Below are 19,063 nucleotides of genomic sequence, written 5' to 3'. Positions count from 1 at the left end.
GTCGAAATATTGTTCTTCTTGACCTCTTCAAAAACGTAGCACGAAACGTTATCTCACTGTCTGTATGATTAAACTAGGTTAGCTTACCATAAGATCTGGTTTGTCAGTGATTTTCGTGAAAGTTGTGTTGATTCTCTTAAGGACCAGGTTTAACGCGGGAAGAATTTCCTCTGCAGACCAGTCTATGTTTGGCAAGGCTTCCAACATGAATCTATACGAAAATATGTGAAATGATAAAACCGTTGTGATGTAATGCATGCATATTCATTTGTTGTGTTAATGGAGTTAATACTCCAACGTAGTATGTAGAAAGACACCACCAAAGCAACAATAACATAACCAAATCCAACAAGGTTAAAAACTTACTTTTGTACTCCTGTTAATTCCAAAGACACAGTATCTGTCAATGAAAGTTTCAGCAACGTATGCGCAATGTTACACAGTGCCTAAATTAAAGATGTTAAAATGCGGTCAAGAAAACTGAAATTTAATCACTTTCAACAAGGACGGGTTTTCATGAAGATTTAGTTTCGGGCCTGCATCGAGATTTAAAGTGGATTCAATCTTTTCCGAAAATATTCCAATTTTGAATTCTCTGAAATGCGACATAATTCGTTTTTATGTATTTTCGACGTTTGAAAATAGTTAATTGAGGTAAGGGAGATTTTTAGTTCTATTTACTTTACTTATATATTTACTTTTGCTTTTACTGTGAAATATAATTTATAAATGATAAAGATTAAACAATGTCATATTGATGTGATTCGTAGAATCTTAATTTGGACCCTGTCTTTGGTCATCTATATTTTTTTGCGGGAGGGGGGGGGGGTAGGTATCCAAATTTTGCCGGAGAGGTGCAACATCCGTTTATGACTGTGTTAACGAGTGTTGCCCACAAATATATCAACTGCAGTATAGTAAAATTGCATGCATCGATCCATTTACTTACTTGTAACCATAGTCGATTACTTTCTATTACTTTACGTAGTTGATGGAATGAAAAAATAGTTTAAATATTTTGTTTACCTGGATACTTTCGTTATCGAGTGTTAGGTTCGGAATTTGCGCATTATTCTTTCCGTTCATCTCACGAAGACGCTTCTTGCTCGTGCTGATGAATTCAGACGCAATGATTAGAATTGCATTGCGAGGAGTACGGAATTCGTAAAGCGAGTCCAGGACCTGCTCTCCCTCATCTTGCGTGCTGAACTTGGTCAAGAATGGTTTAAACTGCTGGTCTAGGAGGTGAAAATTTCTTTCAAAATAAGTGGCAATAATCCTGCAAGAGCCTATTTTGTCCACAAGTCACGACCAATAGAATGATATATGCAGTATTAAGTATAAAAAAAATAAAGTCGCGAACTAGCGACTTAAATATTAATAGGCTCTTAAATATTTTTTTTACTTAATATAAATAGTTAAATTATAAAGCTAGGAGAAATGTTGTTTTTGTGGCGTACGAACTCAGCTGCATCGGTGAATTATCTGAGTGCACGGACCACACCGTGCAAGCTTAATTTGATCTACTTAAGTAAATAGTTGGTTTATTACGCAGTACCTAAAGAATCGACATCCCTGTCATCGTCATCAGTATATGCTCTCGACTGCCGCACATTTTCATGGCTTGTGTTAAGCGATGTTACAGACCCTGTAGAACCTTCCCTTACTTTACTTGGTTTAGTCGGCGAACTTATCCCTTTCATCTTCAGGAACGGTCTGAGGGTAACGATAGCAAAAGATATATAATGCATATATACTGTTGAATTTAGTCGGTGTAGTATAGAATATCAAAACTTGAAACGTTAGTTGATGGGAGAAGTAGTACAGTAACTGTTTTCCACATCAGTACCTAATTTTCCATGAGCATTCATTCATCATTGTGATTACTGGTTTTTTAAATCCCTCATGAATATCAATAATAAAATTTGATTGGGTAGTTTCTTATCACATCATTCAATAATAATACCTTCGCAAAGAGTTGCAACTTTTTAGCAAAACTTGGACAGAACAATGCAAAGATTGTAGTGTTGTTAGTTCGTCTTTTGACTCCTTTTTCCTTTCGCCTTGGGCATCATTATTCTTTACATATTCCAAATAAAAAGGCAATATGGTAGAAAGAACCACCTAGAAAAAAAATTAAGTTTGTGCATTTCTACCGAAGGCCGATAATAGACAAATAGACCTTTTTAAAAATTCGAAGTTTAGCAACTCTCTGAAAATGAAATTCAAACGAGCAAAGAACGGCTCGAAATATCCTCAAGGTGATTCTTCAAAGCATATACCTACCAACATTTGTGTAGCTCGAATGGATTCAGGTGAAAAAGCAACAACGGTTACACAAAGGCGAATAGCGATATCAATTTTGCATTCATTTTCGTCAAGTTTTCCTTCATAGCAGGAATCCTAAAAAAAGCTCTCGCGTTTATGCATGCAGAATCGCATATTTTTTCAACTCTTAATTTAGACCTAGTTCTTAGGAGTTTTTAAGTTCTTATTTTCATATTAATTACCTTTTATTCACGTAATCATTATGTGCACGGTAAAATAATATATCATGTCCTATTGGGGTACTTTTTCACCATGCAGAATTACAACAGTCATAACGAGTTTATGATTTCATTTTCACATGTATAGCAACAAAGGACATGCAGTGATCACCTTTTCAGTAATACGCATGCATGCATCCATGTTATCGAATTTTAAACGAAAGATAACTGTCTTCTCCTTTTTGCACAAAAATTATAGATCATTTCACATATATACAGCTTAACAACCTCCTTAATTTCTGTTTCTTTCTTAAACACCTTCTCTGATTTAGTTGCACGAATTTGCATGATGCTTCTTTCATTCTTTGGTCATTTCTATGTCGCTCTCTGTCTTTACACAAAGGCTTTACAACTATGCGATAGACAAGCGCTTCTATTGAAATGTTTAACTTCACGCTTACCAACGGTTTTAATGGTTTTTTGGCGTCCACCAACGCTAAAAGATCCAGTGAATCAGGAACATCCTTTTCCAACGATGATAGAATTGCAAACAAACATTTTGGAAGGATCTGAAAACGTAATATGTAGCGATATATCCTATGACGTAAACGAATTTAAAATATCAGAAAAATGTCGAACATAACTGCACTATGACTGAAGAAGTTACGTAAACTTAGACCATTTAATTTACTAATCTTAAACGCTGCTACTCATTTGAGACACAAGGTCAATTTAATTAAAAAGTTTCTGTTTTTCCTATGTTAGCTGCATGGTAGAGGAGTTTTCATGTGGTAGCTTGTCTGCAATAGAGAGATCCCTGAATAATAGGGTACATGCAGTTTCTGTAGTACAGTTTCTCTTAGTAGCTGATCTGTTCACTGACGTACTCTTCTATAGTTTTTGAAAAGAAGATAAGAAATTTGAAACCAACCATGTTACTCTCGTCCATTTCATCGGAGTGTTCGGGCATTTTGTTGACGTTCTCCGTGAGTAGGATCGGCTCAACGCTGGCAAATAACTGAGACGAAAAAAACTTTAGTCAACAACGAAGCAAAATGGCCCAGCGTCTCGGAATTATCCTGAACATCAATTTAGAATAAACACAGGGCAATTCATATATTCATCTTATGCTCGAAAGTTGTTTTTTTAGCAATTGTTTTTACGTTTATTTGAAAATATTAAATAATTCCATATCCACCCCCGCTCCCAAAAAAAAACAAGCTTTTAGCGACAGTCCAATAAATGAATCTAAATTGCGCATCCAGTGGACCCATGCATTCGATTATATAAAGATCAGCCAGTCAAAACAACGTATCTGAAATAACAGCAATACACGATCACGGTTTATTAATTCATGCAAGCTGTATTGATGATAGTGTACTGTATGTATGTTATTCCCTATAGTCCGATATACGATGCTAGTAACTTTCGACAAGAAATGAAGAACTTACTTGAAGAAGAAATGGTTTCTGATGAAGAACGTAAAATTGACTGATGACAAACTATGGAAGAGAAAGAGGCAATGATGTGTAGGTTTGGGCAAAGTGAAACCTTGAAACATTCAACACAACCGCGAATATTTCTAACTGAACACACTGGAGTGCTCTATATCAACTAGCAACTTTATATCAACTACCAACCAACCTCAACAGCATTGCACACTATTTCGTTATTTTCGTGATGGGAATAAAGTAGCGCCAGTGTTGGTAAAATGTGGTGGTAGCTAAATAGATAATAATGAGTAGAATGAAAGATAACACCTTATGAATAGCGCTTAAACATTTCCAAAGTTAACCTCAGCCACGTAAATAATACACTACATACTAGACGGCGCACCGTTGTGAGCATACACTAACACCGGATATTCGAGGAATTTGTTGAAATTGAACATTAAATCCATACCCGTCAATAGCGAAAATATCGGTGAATTTAATGGCGGCGTTGATCAATGTAGCAAGACAGAATCTCAACATTGACGAATCTTCACATTGAAGCAACAGGGCACCGTTGACGACATTCAGAAACAGATGAAGATCATTGTCTCCCCATGGAAACGAACTGGTCATCGATTCAAATAACTTGGACAAAAGCTAAAAAAGAGAAAGATGAAGTTATCCGTTAACGCCAATAAATTGTGAAAGAATACGTGTCGTTTTTTGAAATCATATGTTAAAGCGCTCAGTCGACTAAAATTGCACAGAAATGTATATAATGAGAAGATATGTTGGGGCTATAGAATACAGATGTCCTTTTCTGTTACGTAACATCAGTGTGACCATGCATGAATATTTTATAACCAAAGCTGCTCAAAATCTAGTTAGATGCCACCTTCTGGTATATAACTTTGGTAATTCTGGGGGGAGGGTTCTGTTAAAATTACCAGATCTGGCCACACCGCGTAACATCCTGCTGCCATATAATTTATTACGTACAAAATAAAAAAGCTGCGAAGCTATATATGCATGTATTCACACCTGCATGTATTCAAAGTGCTCACTCACGCTCACACTTTAATATTGAGTGTGACATAAAAATTGGTTGTCGTTTCTTAATCAATGGAAAGATTTAACGTAAAACTTTTAAAATCAAGCTCTTATATTCGAGAGGAAATACCGCAAAGGAATCGCTATGAGGTAAATGAATTAACCCACTGAGTTTGAGGATGAGTGAGCTTTAGATTGTAAGCTTTAGTGTTGACGGTATTTAGCACGGCATATAACCAACTGAAAAACCTTATTCTGCTGAAAGTATAAGCAACTAGTTGAATAGCTAGGCTGCGTGATGTTTATACACATGCATACAGTACCTTAATCCATGTTCTCTTGTGAATGCCATCTATTGAACAAAGTTGCTAGAATGTAATATAGAAATATAATTTTTAAATGCATGGAAACTTCTCATGTAGTTTGTTCCTAATAACATAACTATTTATGAGAGAAGTATGACTGGAATTTTTCAATGATGGTGAACAGATTCTAAATTGTTTAAGTGTAACACTTACCCTCCCTTTTAAACCTCCTTCATACAAACCAAAATCAACGTCTAGAGCTTTTCGCGGAAACGCAATTTGTTTACTCAGCTCCGAATGCAGGAAACTCACATGATGCTAAGTAATTTTTGAAAAAAAAAGCCTGTTAAAAACTGAAATTAACTTGCAATTTTCTTAAGCATGCAAAACAAACCTACCCAGTTTTGAACCGTTTCCAAAATGCCCAAAGTGAGATACAGCCGACCGACTTCCGCCAATTTAAAAATAAATGCCTGTAGCAAAATAGAGTGTATCGTGATTAATTGATCTATGCAGCACAGTTTCGAAACTCACAAAGTCATTTTCGTAAATATATGAGTTGACGTTTTGCTAGTAAACTCTTTGTTGTTTATCGAACTCCAGGCAATTTTAGCCATGTATTTTATACGAGATATAAATATTCAAGACCTAAACCTTTTGGATAGTCATTATATATAGGGTCATAAATTTCAAGGTCTTCTGGTCATTAAAATCTAGATCTAAGAACCCAAATCTAATTATACTATATATAAAGGGCATTTTATTGGCTATTGTATGGAAGAAACTAGAAACAACAGCACAAACCAAAAAGATGCGACAGTATAGACTGACTGACCTGCTCCTGGCGCTTAACATAAGCATCCATCTCCTTGAAGACCTGAAGCTTTAGTTGTGGATAAGGAAAACCTTTTTTAAATGCATATACATCTCGCACGAGATATTTTCCTTCCAATATTTGACCTTTGGAATACAAAGAAAAGTAGTGTCAAAAAGACACTATATATATGAAAACATTGGTGAATAATATTGATTATTATTTATTTAAGAAAATTCACAGTCTCTGATGTTGCCGGATTTGTCATGTCCAACGAATTATTGAATTCGGTTTTCACATGATATGAAAAATTGGTTCATAACGGAAAACTTCGGCTTGATAATTCTCCATACCATCTTCAACCTCATTTGAAAACTGTTAATAATCACCATATACTCTAAATCTAAAACTAAATACAACCACGGAGCTAAGCACAACATCACTAGAAGCAATAGCGTAGCCAGCCTGACAATTTTCACCTGCTATATGTAAATTTCCAGTTATTATAATTATTCATTTCTGTAGAAATTTATTGTTTTCACAGTCAATGAACACCAAAATATCTTAGCATCCATAGCAGGACAAATCATCAGGCTGGCTTCGGTATACTGACTAGGAGGCTAGCAGGGTAAATTTACCTGATTTTGCATCCACGAGACGGTAATGTGGGTTGTCCAAAGACCATTTTGCCGTACAATATTGTAGTATGTGGTCAAAGGTCATATCCTGCAAAAAAGACAAATTTAATGTCTCCTTAAACCTCTGTTAGCGTAAAAAGCAAAAATGAAGGACAGCAGTTGAAAAAACAAAACAACAAACTACCGAAATAAGGTTCCAAATATTAAATATTGGGTGGGTATAAAAATAAAATGGCAGTTATAACTTTTCGGTATTTGCCGTAGTAGTTCTGAAATATAGCTATAGACTATTTAGTATTACTTTTTAGGCTATACCCACCTCTCGCACTGTCAGTTTTTCATTTTCTGTTCTTGTATCCGGCTTCGGACAAGTCACAACAATTTTCTGCAATCATGGAGAAGTGCAACTAAGTATGATTAAAATGCATGGAATGATAAATATGCAATAGTGGTTAATGGTGGTGTGCCAATCGCAGACTTCGCTCAACACTTGTCCACTAGTACTGTGCTTTGTCTTACCTTCGTTCCTGGTGTATTGGCAGTGACCATTAGTGTTCTCTATAATTATATAAACAGGCAAAATTTAACACTACTTCTTCTGCACGAGGAAAACTTCACTTAAAATAACCGAGCCAGATACGCGTTGAAAAAATTTTTTTCAGATACGGCATTCCCACAAGGGACGATATTTTAGATTAGAAGAAACACTTTTTACTTATTATAATGTTGCAGTTTTTAACTGAAATGTACTAGTTTATAGAATAATCAGGAATGCATGGAGATTGCAAACACGGTGAAAGAAGATGTAGTATGTGTAATTGGGTCATGCATGTAGCATGACGTGCACCGTCATAAGAATTTGTGGCAAGGTCGTTCAGTTTTCAAATCGTAGTTGGATTTGCTTATCACACCACCACCATTCCATCGATGAGTAACAGTAGCTATACGACTAAATTTATGTTGGAAGGAATAAAAACAGGGCCGTTGGATGCACTCGCATAATCCTTCACGTCCAATGCTATGATTTTTCGAGGAGGGCGGTTAGGGATAAGAAAAATAGGACAGGTCTCAGATAAGAGTAAGTCTAGTCCAACTTTGTACCTCGCAATGTTCTTTCTTGGCTGAATACTTGAGATCCTTTAGATAAAGCTTTGGAACGCTCGGTACAATCTGGAAACAAAGAAAAAAGACATTGATGAAACCAATACTTGAAATAAACATAAAGTAATACCATGCAGCGATGTTGCAAGAACCAACAATTGTACACGGTGTATGACGCTTGTCATTAAAAAATACACATGCATTAACTTGAAAATGACAATTCCTAACAGCGAATGTTTTATTAAAGAGACTTTACGCCCAGGCATGCAAATACCTTCCAGAGCAATGAGGAAAGAATGAGAGCAATAGCGTCCTCAGAGCATGGCTGACATCGACGTGAATAGAACAGAACCACGCCCACCTGCAAAAGGGAACTTGATTTTGAACAATATGATTAAAATCATGGGTTATTGACGATGACCTTTTTTTTAGCTCTATAAACTTTATTACAATGAATCGTAATCCTGATTAATATTGAACGCCTCAAGTATAACAACGATAACCCACAAAACTGCTAAAAAGTAAGGCTGCATGTGTATACCTGTACTAGTGTAAATGACATTCTATAATTTAGAGGGTAGTACTTCACTTACCAGGTGGTTGAATAATATAACACCAGCATTTGGAGGAAGCGTTGGAATGTGCACTAACAACTTGTTCAAAAGAAACACCAGCTCTTTCTATATAGGAAACGAACATGATGTCAATATGTCATCAAATTTGGCAGCAAGTAATGAAATAAAAACTGTCAGGCAACTGTTCCAGCTAGATATAACTAACATGATGGAAAAATATGATAGTTAAAATGTTAGAAAATGTTAGGGAAATCAGAATTTGAATAAAATTGTTACCTCCTGCAAGCTACGTGATCATATGAGCAGATAATTCAAACCTGTTTGCTTGGCTTTGTTATTTCTTCAAAAAAAGTTCTGAAGAACAAGGTTGGATCATCAACTAAACATCCCCATACCGTATTCTTTGCGACCTCGGACACTACGTAATGCAAATAATAATAATAGCTAAATATCTAATAATGGACTCTTCGTATAATATACAGGTCTTTGATAGGTATATACAGGTCTGATAGAGAACCATCGTAACAACGTAACTTTCGGTTTGTCATTGGCAAGTTAAGCTTTATCTCACCTGCTGTTTGAGTTGATGTCACGGATGAATCGTCAAGAAGTCCGATGATACGAGGGATGGCAGTCGACATGGCCGGTGGCCAGAAATCCGTTGTGACAGGTTGAGCTACGACATCACTACCTGTAAGAAGGAATGGAGTTTAATCATTTCTCGATAAACCAAGGGCTTGTTTGTATATATAAATTCACGTTCATCGACATGCCTAATCTAGCAGAAAAAATACTAAACAAAACTCGATCCGTTTTGGTAGGATAAGGTTTTGGTGAAACCAGCATTTAACTTAACGGTCTGTGATCCAACCTTGTCGTATCCAATTCATTTCTGACGAATGGAGTGTAGTCGGTATTGATAAAGTTGTACTATGAATTAACTTAATTTGCTTTCTATATCCATTGCAAGTCAACAGATTATAATGAAATATCCATCAGACATGAATTGGATCCAAACAAAATTGGATTGTGCACATATCTTTGTAAAACATACCCTCTTCGGGCTCAGCCGGAGTTGAAGCTTCGAGGGAGACAGAGGTATTTGTAAAGCTATAATACGTTCTCTGCTTTTTCTTTTCTTCGTTCAATTTCGACGCTTCTTCCTCGTCCTTTTGTTTGTCTTCTTCTGTTAACTCAGGTTCGTTTTTCGTGATATGAATGGATGCCGTAGGATCCCAAGGACAATCGGGTACAGAGGGTGCACACGAGCCAACAGGAGGCGACGGTAATGTGAAATCAAGCTTTGGGAGAGGGATCTAAACAATTAACATGCATGATGTAAGAACAAATTCTGTAGGCACGAATCGAGAATAATTTCATCCTAACCCTTAACACGTATTTCGCACCAGCTTCCATACGAGGCCAGACGTGATATCTGCTGCGCCATAAAACACCATATCTAAAAGAAACATTACCTGAGGAGAGCCAGCATTTAAAAGACATATAAGTAGTTGTAAATTCGTATTACAAAACCACAATATTTATTTTTCCAATCTTGACTGGTAATCAACACATTATCATCCCTATCAATTAAGCCAGCTATAGCACTTTAATGTAACTTATCCTGCATTTCTAATGCGCACAAAAAAAAGGTTGCAAATGCGAATTGTAAACAAATTTATAAAGTTTACATGAAAACCTAATAAAAGAATTCTCTTGCATGATTCTCTTCTAGCCAGCGTAATATGGCTATTAAAAAAGAACAATGTTATTGGTAGATACGTTCCAATCTATAACCAAGCGTGGCAGCGTCTTCAAATAACTGGGCATCAAAGCATGCAGCATGCAAGTCCTGTCCCTGACAACGTTGTATAATATACAAGTTTAGAAAAGCATGCTCCTCTTTATATGTTCCACTTTAAATAAACTTTTTATATCCTCCAGATATTTGTGGCATTCTTGGCAAGGCATCTCAAACGGTTAACGTTTCTCGCACCCTACCTCATCAAAGACATCACTTTGTGCTCACAGCTGTTGCATGTCAGTTCAGTTTGAAGCATCTTCTCGACAACATCTCTCAGATGCAAACTCGCGATCAGGAAAATTGCCGCTGTCACAAAAGAAGTATATAAAACGAAAAACGCCATTGTGAATCGCATGGTTTTGTCGTTGTAAATGTTGTGTAATTATTAAACACAAGAATGCAGTTCTGCATTTCTTGCGTTGTGTGATTCCTTTGAACACTTGCTCGCAATCATTCATGTAAAGCTTACGAGGCTCGTGTATAGGCTCGTGTACGAGTTACATCTCTACCCTAATTGCACACTATAAGTTTAAACTTAATTAAGCGATAGCTAGCCTGGACTGATATACACACCTGCAGTCGATACCAGTTCCTCGAGCGGATTTAACAGGAGTTCCCAAGCTAAGGGAATGATATCCAACATCAAAGATGGCTCCATCACCACAGCACCTTTGATAATTACAGACATCGGGCAGTTGAACAAATTTCGGACCTATACAATAAAAAATGGAACGTCTTTAAATCATAAATTCCTCATGTATGCATCAGGATTTATACAAGACAGAGAGAAAAAAATATATCGTGATGTAAGTGAAGGCATCCCATACAATATGATTTTTTCATAAATCTTACCTTTTCGCTCACATATGTTATCATTATCTTATCTCGTTCCTCTTTCTGTTTGATTGTTAATTCTTTAGTGCTTAACTTGCACTGCCTGCCTTTATCCCCTTCCAGTTTCTTGCTGGTATTGCTTGTCAACTGGCTAACAGGTTTGGAGTAAATAGTCTTTAAAGCCGACATAAACTTAGTGCAGCTCTGCGTCTGTCGTCTAATGCAGCCAGGCGCGCACACGTCGCGGTGGTCGCAAAGAAAATTCGTCGACCCACTGACCAATGCGACCGCTTTGAGCCAAGGAAATTTGGTGACCTCCTCTTCTTCATTATCGCTGTTATCTGACGCATCACTCGTCACGTGACCAGAAGTTTTATGTACTACAAAACATCAACAAACACCCTCACTTGACATTAGCTTTGCCTGCATGATGAACTTTATAAACCAAAATTCGTGGCAGAAATATAACTTGCGACTGTAAATTGCGATTTAGAAGCAGCTGCTATATTGTTTTTAATGTTACAAAATATAATATTATATTTAACAGCACAGTACAGCACAGCACAACATAGTACAGCAAACAGGATCGTAAAGAGTACGACGCGGCACGGTACCGCAAGGAACGGCACAGTACAGTACAATACAATACAATCACTTACTTTTCGGGGACTTTTTATATATTCTTGAAGCGGATGTAGCGCTCTTTCGCTCAGTCGTTTCTGGTTTTAAAAGCTTTCTCCTTTTCTCGGAATTTGAGAACAACGCACTGAACCGTTTCCTAGGAATCTTCAAAGCTTCTTCGTTTTCCGTCCCTGATGGTTCGCCGTCAACTTTGATAACAGGTGCCGACATTTTTTTCTCAGACTCCCCCTCCTGGATCTGGACAGTCGGTACCAGTAAACTCATAACAGGGGATAGCATAGAGGGGTTGCCCTGGCGAAGTCTTTCAGCTGGACCACTTGTCACCGCATCTCGATGCTCATTACCAAATACCGATATCTTCTGGGTCATTCGTCTATTCTGTCTCGAGAAAGCGATACTTTTGTTTCTCATCCTCTGGTTTTCGGCCTTCTTCGCCAAAGAGCTGTGGCTTTCTCGCAGAAACGCCGTTATCTCCAGAAGTAGTTGGCACGCCACCATTTTTAAAGCGTGCGGACATTTTCTCGTCTCCTCGTCCAGGGTACCTGTACATGTATGAAAAAAATAGTTCAGAAAATACAGCCGCACGAACAGACATGCATGTTTATTCCAGATGATCTAATCGTCCGGAAAGTGCTTGACTTGGAGTAGTAAGTAGACTGTGTTTCCAAAAATCAAATTTTCGTGACCAACGTAGCCTAAACGCATTTGTAGTTTAAAAATTAAGGTCGATTTTAAAGTATTTTCAGTTTTGCCGGCATGGCTATATGCACAGAAGAGGATTCCCAACTTTTGTCGCCTAATTTCTCAGCTGCCAGAAACAAATGAATAAAGTGTGCTAAAGATATTAAGAAAGCACTCATTGATACTGATTTTGCAGAGATTTTTTTTCTCGGTATATATATATATATATATATATATATATATATATATATATATATATATTTATTATATATATATATATATATATATATATATATATATATATATATATATATATATATATATATATATATATATATATGGCAATTCGCGTTGTGGGGGACGAGATTATGCTTACAAGGTACCAATCGACTGAAAATCCTGCAAATGAGGTTGAATATACTAATTTTGTAAAAAGGTTTGTACCTATACAAGACTACAAGTACAGTACATATACGAACAGTCTTTGTGATTGGTTGGTTGAACTCGCCTTTTGCAAAGAACGTACAGTATCATAATAAATTGCTAAAAGACGGCTGTGTTGAATTCAGGAAACCAATCGCAAAACATTCTCGCATCAGGGAGGCATTTATATACCAGGAGATTGGAGGAGATTTTGAATGTATAATTAGTATTCGAGGTTTATCTACTCGTGGAAACCACTGACATTGGTATGGGAGATGCATGACATTGGCCTATACATCCGTTTCGATCCATTAAGCTAAAGGAAGGAACAGTGTCCCCTCAACAGAAAATAAAAAATAACCATCACAACTTTTGTGGCCATAAGGTGCACATTTTATAATGATATAGCGCTAACCTTCGTCGAGAAAATCTTCTTCAAGCTGTCTAGTATTATCCGTTACATCTTTAGTCTCTTTGTTTGAATCTGGTTCAGTTACAGGCCTCGATTCGATTTGCTCCAGCCTTTTGCCAATAGCGACAGCCCATTTATAGAACAACAGACCCGCTTCGTGTTTAATGCGGACATTTCGTCGACTGACCGCAATCGCGTTCCTTACGAGAGCTCCAAATCCTCCTTTGCCACGACGAGTGGTCGGGTGGCTGCTCAACAACCATGACGGCCACTCACCTTTGTTGCAGCGATGGACGAAATGGGCGCATTCTATCAATAAAGCACCTCTGGCTATAGCTGGTGCTTTCTAGAAAACGTAAAAAGAACGAACATTACTACATAAGAATCTTTTACATTTTAGTCAGCCTACACAATTTATTCAAATATATACAGCCTTAAAAGTGGCACTAAATCGTCAGGAGGCCAAGCTACGCCACCGATACTTGGATGAGTGTACATAAAGTATTACGATATTAATATCATTTCATTGTTTTGCTTTATACGAAGGCAACATACTTTATTATTCTTAGATTAACTATCGAGGAGTTAAATAATTTACTTAATGTGTGCATGTATTTTTTTAGCGGGGGCGTGCAGTACTAATTTGCACGTGTTTCGCCGACTTTAAGAAGTCATGTGCCTCAAATTAGCAGTTATAATGTCACATGGTCTTATACAATTTGCATATAAATTCGACTTTCATAGTAGCGATCTTAAACTAGACTAAGGCCCGTATTCAAAAAGCTCACTCACACTCACACTCATTGAGTGTGACATATAAATTTTGTTAATGCTGATCAATGAGAAAGTTTTCTCTCAATAGATGAAAAGATATAAGGTAAATCACTGAAATCAAGCCCCTGTTCGGCTGAAAATACCGCCATTGAAACGTTATGAGAAGATTAAGATCTCCCACTCAATGAGTTTGAGTGTGAGTGAGCTTTTAGAATACAGGCGTAAATGTCATGCAAAGACTAAACGCTGCGCACTGCATTTATTCATACCAATTCCAAGATTCCAGCCACAATATTTGAATCAGGAACACTGCCCGGCAAACAAGACTCCAACAGCATAGAAAACATCATCATACCATCACGTGTCTCCTGAACGTTCACCGGGATTGACGTGTACTCAATACGGCCACGTTTTTCGCGAAACGATGTCAAAGAAGCTACTCCAGTTTTCCGCAGATCAATGCTAAAAATTTCGTCTGCCTTTTTACGGTTTTTGAAGAATTTCTTCATCAGACTTCTCTTTCTGTCCAAAGAACCGACGGGGGGGATGTCGTCATCAACAGAAAATGATTCTTCACCAGAACTCCCCTTTTTCATACGCTTCATAGCCTATTTAAACAAATATAACAAATGTGCGTCCAATACATGCAGCACGTGTTTCAAGAATCACTTTTAGACTACCTGTTGCTGATCTTCAAATCTTATTCGTAATACCGGTATAACACAGGTATATGAGCATACCGTAACACAGGTATAACTCGACATAAATAGTTAGAAAAGGTCGAATACAACGGTGTATGGTATACGCGACTTTAGTAATAAAAATTAGTGAAGGTCGAATATACCAGTTAACGGAATACACGACATGCATTAGTAGAACTGTAGAAATACAACCCAAACCTTTCTTTTTGACACTGGAGTTGTGGATCCGTCAAAGCCGACTTCTTGATTTCCAACGGGACTACCATCTGCTGAGCTTACACTCTTTGAGAACTTCGAAAAGAAATGTTTTCTTTGATTTTTAGGCGTGACTACTTTCTCGGCGGAACCGGGTGTCCTTGGCAAAGTTCTTGGCAAAGTTCCTGCATCGCCGTCAGTTGCAGACACTGAAGCTCGTGGTTTAACTTCGGGATACGGGTCTAGCAGCCGTTTTTGCTGTTTTCCAGGAGCTTTCAGTAAACCTCTGAACACAACACGGAAGAACGTTCCACCAGCGTATTCTTTTACGTACTTTGTCAACTGTCGTACTTGCCCGTAGAGGGTCTACAAAAACAAGGACTTTAGTACGTCTTCCTGTTTGCCTGGGGAAAATTTATATAATGGACATATAGTAAGGTTTTTGATTGCATGATTTAAATAATCGTACTTTCCCGGATGTATAATGAATGACTATTAATTACAAAAGTTTACTAGTCTAATGCATACATCACCCTGGACCGTGCAGAGTTTTTATAAAAGCGCTCGAAGAAGATAGGACCTCAGAATTTAAGCTCATGCATGGTTGGTCTTAGATATCTATTGTCACTAACAATGAGTAGATACCCCGGTACGTGTGCCATATAGACGTTTACTTTTTAAAATAATTTACGTTTAGACTTTATGGCTAAAATACGACGGGAGAAAACGGTAGTCGTAAACATTGAAGCAAGTTGCGTAACACCATATCCAAATATACCCTCAACCGGAATACTTTTTGCTTCTCTCGTTAATTAAATAATTCAACATATATCGATTAATTAGAACACCATAACATCCAAAAGTCAAATACTAGTTCAACAATATTTGGTAGAGGCAAGAAAGAAAGGCAAATACATGCAATCCATGTTTGTTATAATGATTTCGTGCACGACTCAAGTGAATTAATACTGTGATGGTTTACTCTTACTTACCAACCGGGCAAGATGAAAAATTAGCTTAAAGCCGCGACCTTTGGTTTGCTAGCCCAATTCTAACCAAAGGGCTCGATTCCTATCGTGGTCAAGATATTTTTTAGCCTGCAGCCTGTTTGGTAACTCAGAGTAGCACCCGTTGTACTTAAGGTTGGGTAATACTGTACTTCTCCGGATCCTCTTCACTCCACACTGAAGTATCGTTCGGTCATTTTTTTATCTTAAAGCATAAGGCACGTACTCACCACATTAGATATCTCCTCCAAGTTGAATTCCAGTAATCGTGCTATGTAAGGGGCAAATACACTGTCTATTATAACACCAAGTATGCCAGACTTCTCTTTGAAATGGTCGGACATGTTCTTTTGGGTTGACTTAGATTCCAGAGTCATGGTACAGAAGCCAAGCAACGCGTGCAGAAAATTGGTCACGACTTCCACATCTTCATCCTCAATATAGCTACACAGCAACGTCTTGAAGTTGTCTTTATCCATATCATGCAGCTTCGATAACATCGCCATTGTTTTAGCTCTAAGATTCTTGCCAATTACTCCCCTGATCCCCTTACCACAGCCATAGGAACAACCAAGAGCACATACTACATTGATAACACACACGACAGCTTTCTTAAAGGACAGAAGGAACGAAAACTTTCCCACAACGCTCTCGTTATTATTCTTGGAGATCGGGGTGCTGGTCTCTGGGTGCTCCTTGTCGGATGCACCATTGTCGGACAAGTCTTTCTTCGGCGCCTTTTTTTTCAAAACATGCTTATCCAGAATATATTCCAGTACCGACAGGACCAAGTCACAAACGCGCGCGTTCGAACTTTGACTTGCAATCTGACACACGACATCTAGAAACACCGCCTTCTTCAGCGACCCATTGTCATCCAACAAATCTTTCGCTCCGTTCGCCACCTCTGTCTTGTTTTCCTCCAGTTCAGGAGGTAACTTGAGGTTGGAAAGGCTCGTGAGAGCGTCAAGCAAAGAAGACGAAGACGAATTACTAATTTGACGAAGACGATTACCATCTTTAACGCTGTGTCTCAAGCTTTCTGCATCCGGCGAAGTATTCAAACCATAGAATCGCTTCAGTTTTTCAACGTTAGCCGCTGTTGCCTGAGCTTGCACAGGCTTGGTGACTTTCTTGCTCGCACTGGCCTCTGTTTCCGGGTCAGCTGTTGAACTTGAGCTAGTTCTTTTGGATTGTTCCTGTAAGTAATTTTCCTCAGTTTCTAGATATTTTAAAACATACTTCAGCCCCCATATACGTCCCTCTTCGTGCCAATCAGGCAACATAAGACACTTTAATACAGCAAGGTCAAAAAAGGTCGCTTGAAGCTCGACAGGAAAGCCATTTCTCGTAGAATTACTCGCTTTATCTCCGTCTGGCTTTTCAAAAACAACTGGTGCGACAAAGCATTTCAAAGGAGGTGCGCGGAAACTCCAAAGAGCTTCCCAAAGTTCCAACCCTTCTTGAAGTCTGAATGTGAGGTCTTGCGGCTGAATAAAGTTCACGTAAGGCACCACAGATTGAACAAAAAGCTCCGCAACATTTAAGGGATATAGCTTCCCTGAGTAGCCTTCAACTTCATCGGGAGCTTTTATCAATATCCAATGCAAAGTGTACAGAAGCTTTGTTTCAGCGACGGATAATCTTTCTTCCGTGTTGCCATGCACTGCCCGATTAGAGAGCAAGGCGGCACAACAGTGAAGAACAAAGGGTAGAGCGCCTTGAACGAAATGCCATCTTGGAATTGTGTTCATTGAACGCGACAGATTCGGTGGTAGATCGCCAACTCGGTTCTCGCAAATGATTTTCTCGAATGCCTAAACCAAAGAGTGAATGTGTGAGTGAACGAATGAATAAATAAAGAGATTAATTAATCAATAATGGTGATAGAACGGCGAATAAGAAGGGCCAAAATCATACGAGTGTTCACAAAATCAATCGACCGCGTAGCGGGGAGTTGATTTGTTAACCACGAGTATGATTGTCAGATTGTGGCATTAATTGCATGACTTAATTCGTTTTATCACTTACTAATTATAATTATATATTTTCTCACTTACTAATTATATACCTTCAAATTCAATATAATTGTTAAATTTTATGGCAACAATGCTTGGTAAATAGTACAATTTGGAATTTAAAATGCATATTTTGTATCCTGAGTAGTGATATCGATTTGCTATGAGCAATAATGCAATTACAACTCGCCGCAAAGGGTGCAATCAACGCTCAAATCGCATTCCTTTAGGCCAATGAAACTGCAGCATTTGCCAAAGATTACAGAAGGTAGATAATCAATTAATTTATTGATCAATTGAATCATGCTATGAATATCAAAAACAGCAGGTTACTCGATCTTAAATAAGTTTTTTAATCGCTGATCGACATTGTTGAAGATCTAATGATAGTAATTTTTTAATTTGTGACGACTGGGAATATAAATGTTAGAAAAATAACGTATGGTTAGAAAAATAACGTATGGTTAAAAAAAATAATAAAACTAGATCTACTATTTTTAATCAGTGCATATTACATTAGATTATTTTTAGCCTAATGATTTATAACTGCATGCATAAGCAAAATATTGTTGATTGAACTCTTTAGTCACATTAATTAATTACAGTACAACACCAAAAACATGTATTGATAATATTGAATTTAACCAAAATATTTCTACGAACACTTTGTCTCCAAAACCTTTTAAAAAGGAATAAAAGAATAAAACTATTTATAACGGTACAATTGGCAAAATCTACTGTTATAAATAGTGGACTAATTAACACTTATTTACTGCGAACGAAGGAAACATTATGTTTTGTGGACGCGAGACCTGTCGATATTTCACGAGGCGAAGCCGAATATCGATGGTCCACAAAACTTAATGTTTTCTGAGTTATCGGTAAATAAGTTTTTTATTATATACCACTTGTCAAAGAAAAACCAACCTACAAGGTAAACAACGAAGTATCCATTCATAAAATACCTAATTTCAAATGGATAAACAGTCTAAAGGTCGCACGATTAATAATGGTAATAGAACGAATAGGAGTGCAATTAATGCCAAAATCATACGAGTGATTACAAAATCAACCGACCGCGCAGCGGGAGGTTGATTTGTTAAGCACGAGTATGATTTGGCATTAATTGCACGACTTAATTCGTTCTATTACTTATTAATTATCCATCTT

General features: G+C 37.4%; 1 protein-coding gene across 2 annotated transcripts in view; it reads right to left on the bottom strand.

Annotated features, from left to right (window-relative positions):
- The window catches only part of LOC114523476 (protein unc-80 homolog), a 32,503-nt gene that overhangs the window by 9,371 nt on the left and 4,069 nt on the right, over positions 1 to 19,063 (bottom strand). For both annotated transcript variants that reach the window (XM_028544415.1, XM_028544423.1), the window contains exons 3-35: positions 16,106 to 17,692; positions 14,872 to 15,234; positions 14,242 to 14,580; positions 13,202 to 13,544; positions 11,700 to 12,224; positions 11,059 to 11,420; positions 10,780 to 10,918; positions 10,404 to 10,512; positions 9,789 to 9,861; positions 9,457 to 9,718; positions 8,974 to 9,093; positions 8,720 to 8,820; positions 8,421 to 8,507; positions 8,102 to 8,188; positions 7,828 to 7,896; positions 7,246 to 7,284; positions 7,046 to 7,111; positions 6,727 to 6,814; positions 6,110 to 6,234; positions 5,673 to 5,747; positions 5,488 to 5,592; positions 5,293 to 5,337; positions 4,389 to 4,576; positions 4,131 to 4,209; positions 3,938 to 3,988; positions 3,418 to 3,504; positions 2,948 to 3,055; positions 2,287 to 2,403; positions 1,967 to 2,124; positions 1,559 to 1,716; positions 1,027 to 1,238; positions 367 to 446; positions 88 to 211 (exon numbers count right to left, since the gene is read on the bottom strand). In XM_028544415.1, the coding sequence (XP_028400216.1) occupies positions 88 to 211; positions 367 to 446; positions 1,027 to 1,238; positions 1,559 to 1,716; positions 1,967 to 2,124; positions 2,287 to 2,403; positions 2,948 to 3,055; positions 3,418 to 3,504; positions 3,938 to 3,988; positions 4,131 to 4,209; positions 4,389 to 4,576; positions 5,293 to 5,337; positions 5,488 to 5,592; positions 5,673 to 5,747; positions 6,110 to 6,234; positions 6,727 to 6,814; positions 7,046 to 7,111; positions 7,246 to 7,284; positions 7,828 to 7,896; positions 8,102 to 8,188; positions 8,421 to 8,507; positions 8,720 to 8,820; positions 8,974 to 9,093; positions 9,457 to 9,718; positions 9,789 to 9,861; positions 10,404 to 10,512; positions 10,780 to 10,918; positions 11,059 to 11,420; positions 11,700 to 12,224; positions 13,202 to 13,544; positions 14,242 to 14,580; positions 14,872 to 15,234; positions 16,106 to 17,692 (6,471 nt within the window). The remainder of the gene's footprint in view (positions 1 to 87; positions 212 to 366; positions 447 to 1,026; positions 1,239 to 1,558; positions 1,717 to 1,966; positions 2,125 to 2,286; positions 2,404 to 2,947; positions 3,056 to 3,417; positions 3,505 to 3,937; positions 3,989 to 4,130; positions 4,210 to 4,388; positions 4,577 to 5,292; positions 5,338 to 5,487; positions 5,593 to 5,672; positions 5,748 to 6,109; positions 6,235 to 6,726; positions 6,815 to 7,045; positions 7,112 to 7,245; positions 7,285 to 7,827; positions 7,897 to 8,101; positions 8,189 to 8,420; positions 8,508 to 8,719; positions 8,821 to 8,973; positions 9,094 to 9,456; positions 9,719 to 9,788; positions 9,862 to 10,403; positions 10,513 to 10,779; positions 10,919 to 11,058; positions 11,421 to 11,699; positions 12,225 to 13,201; positions 13,545 to 14,241; positions 14,581 to 14,871; positions 15,235 to 16,105; positions 17,693 to 19,063) is intronic.

This window comes from Dendronephthya gigantea, unplaced genomic scaffold, assembly GCF_004324835.1.
Source record: "Dendronephthya gigantea isolate DGI-Jeju-01 unplaced genomic scaffold, DenGig_1.0 000001F, whole genome shotgun sequence".
NCBI lineage: Eukaryota > Metazoa > Cnidaria > Anthozoa > Malacalcyonacea > Nephtheidae > Dendronephthya > Dendronephthya gigantea.
The sequence above is the reverse complement of the archived record's forward strand: the minus strand, read 5'-3'. Positions and strand labels throughout refer to the sequence as shown.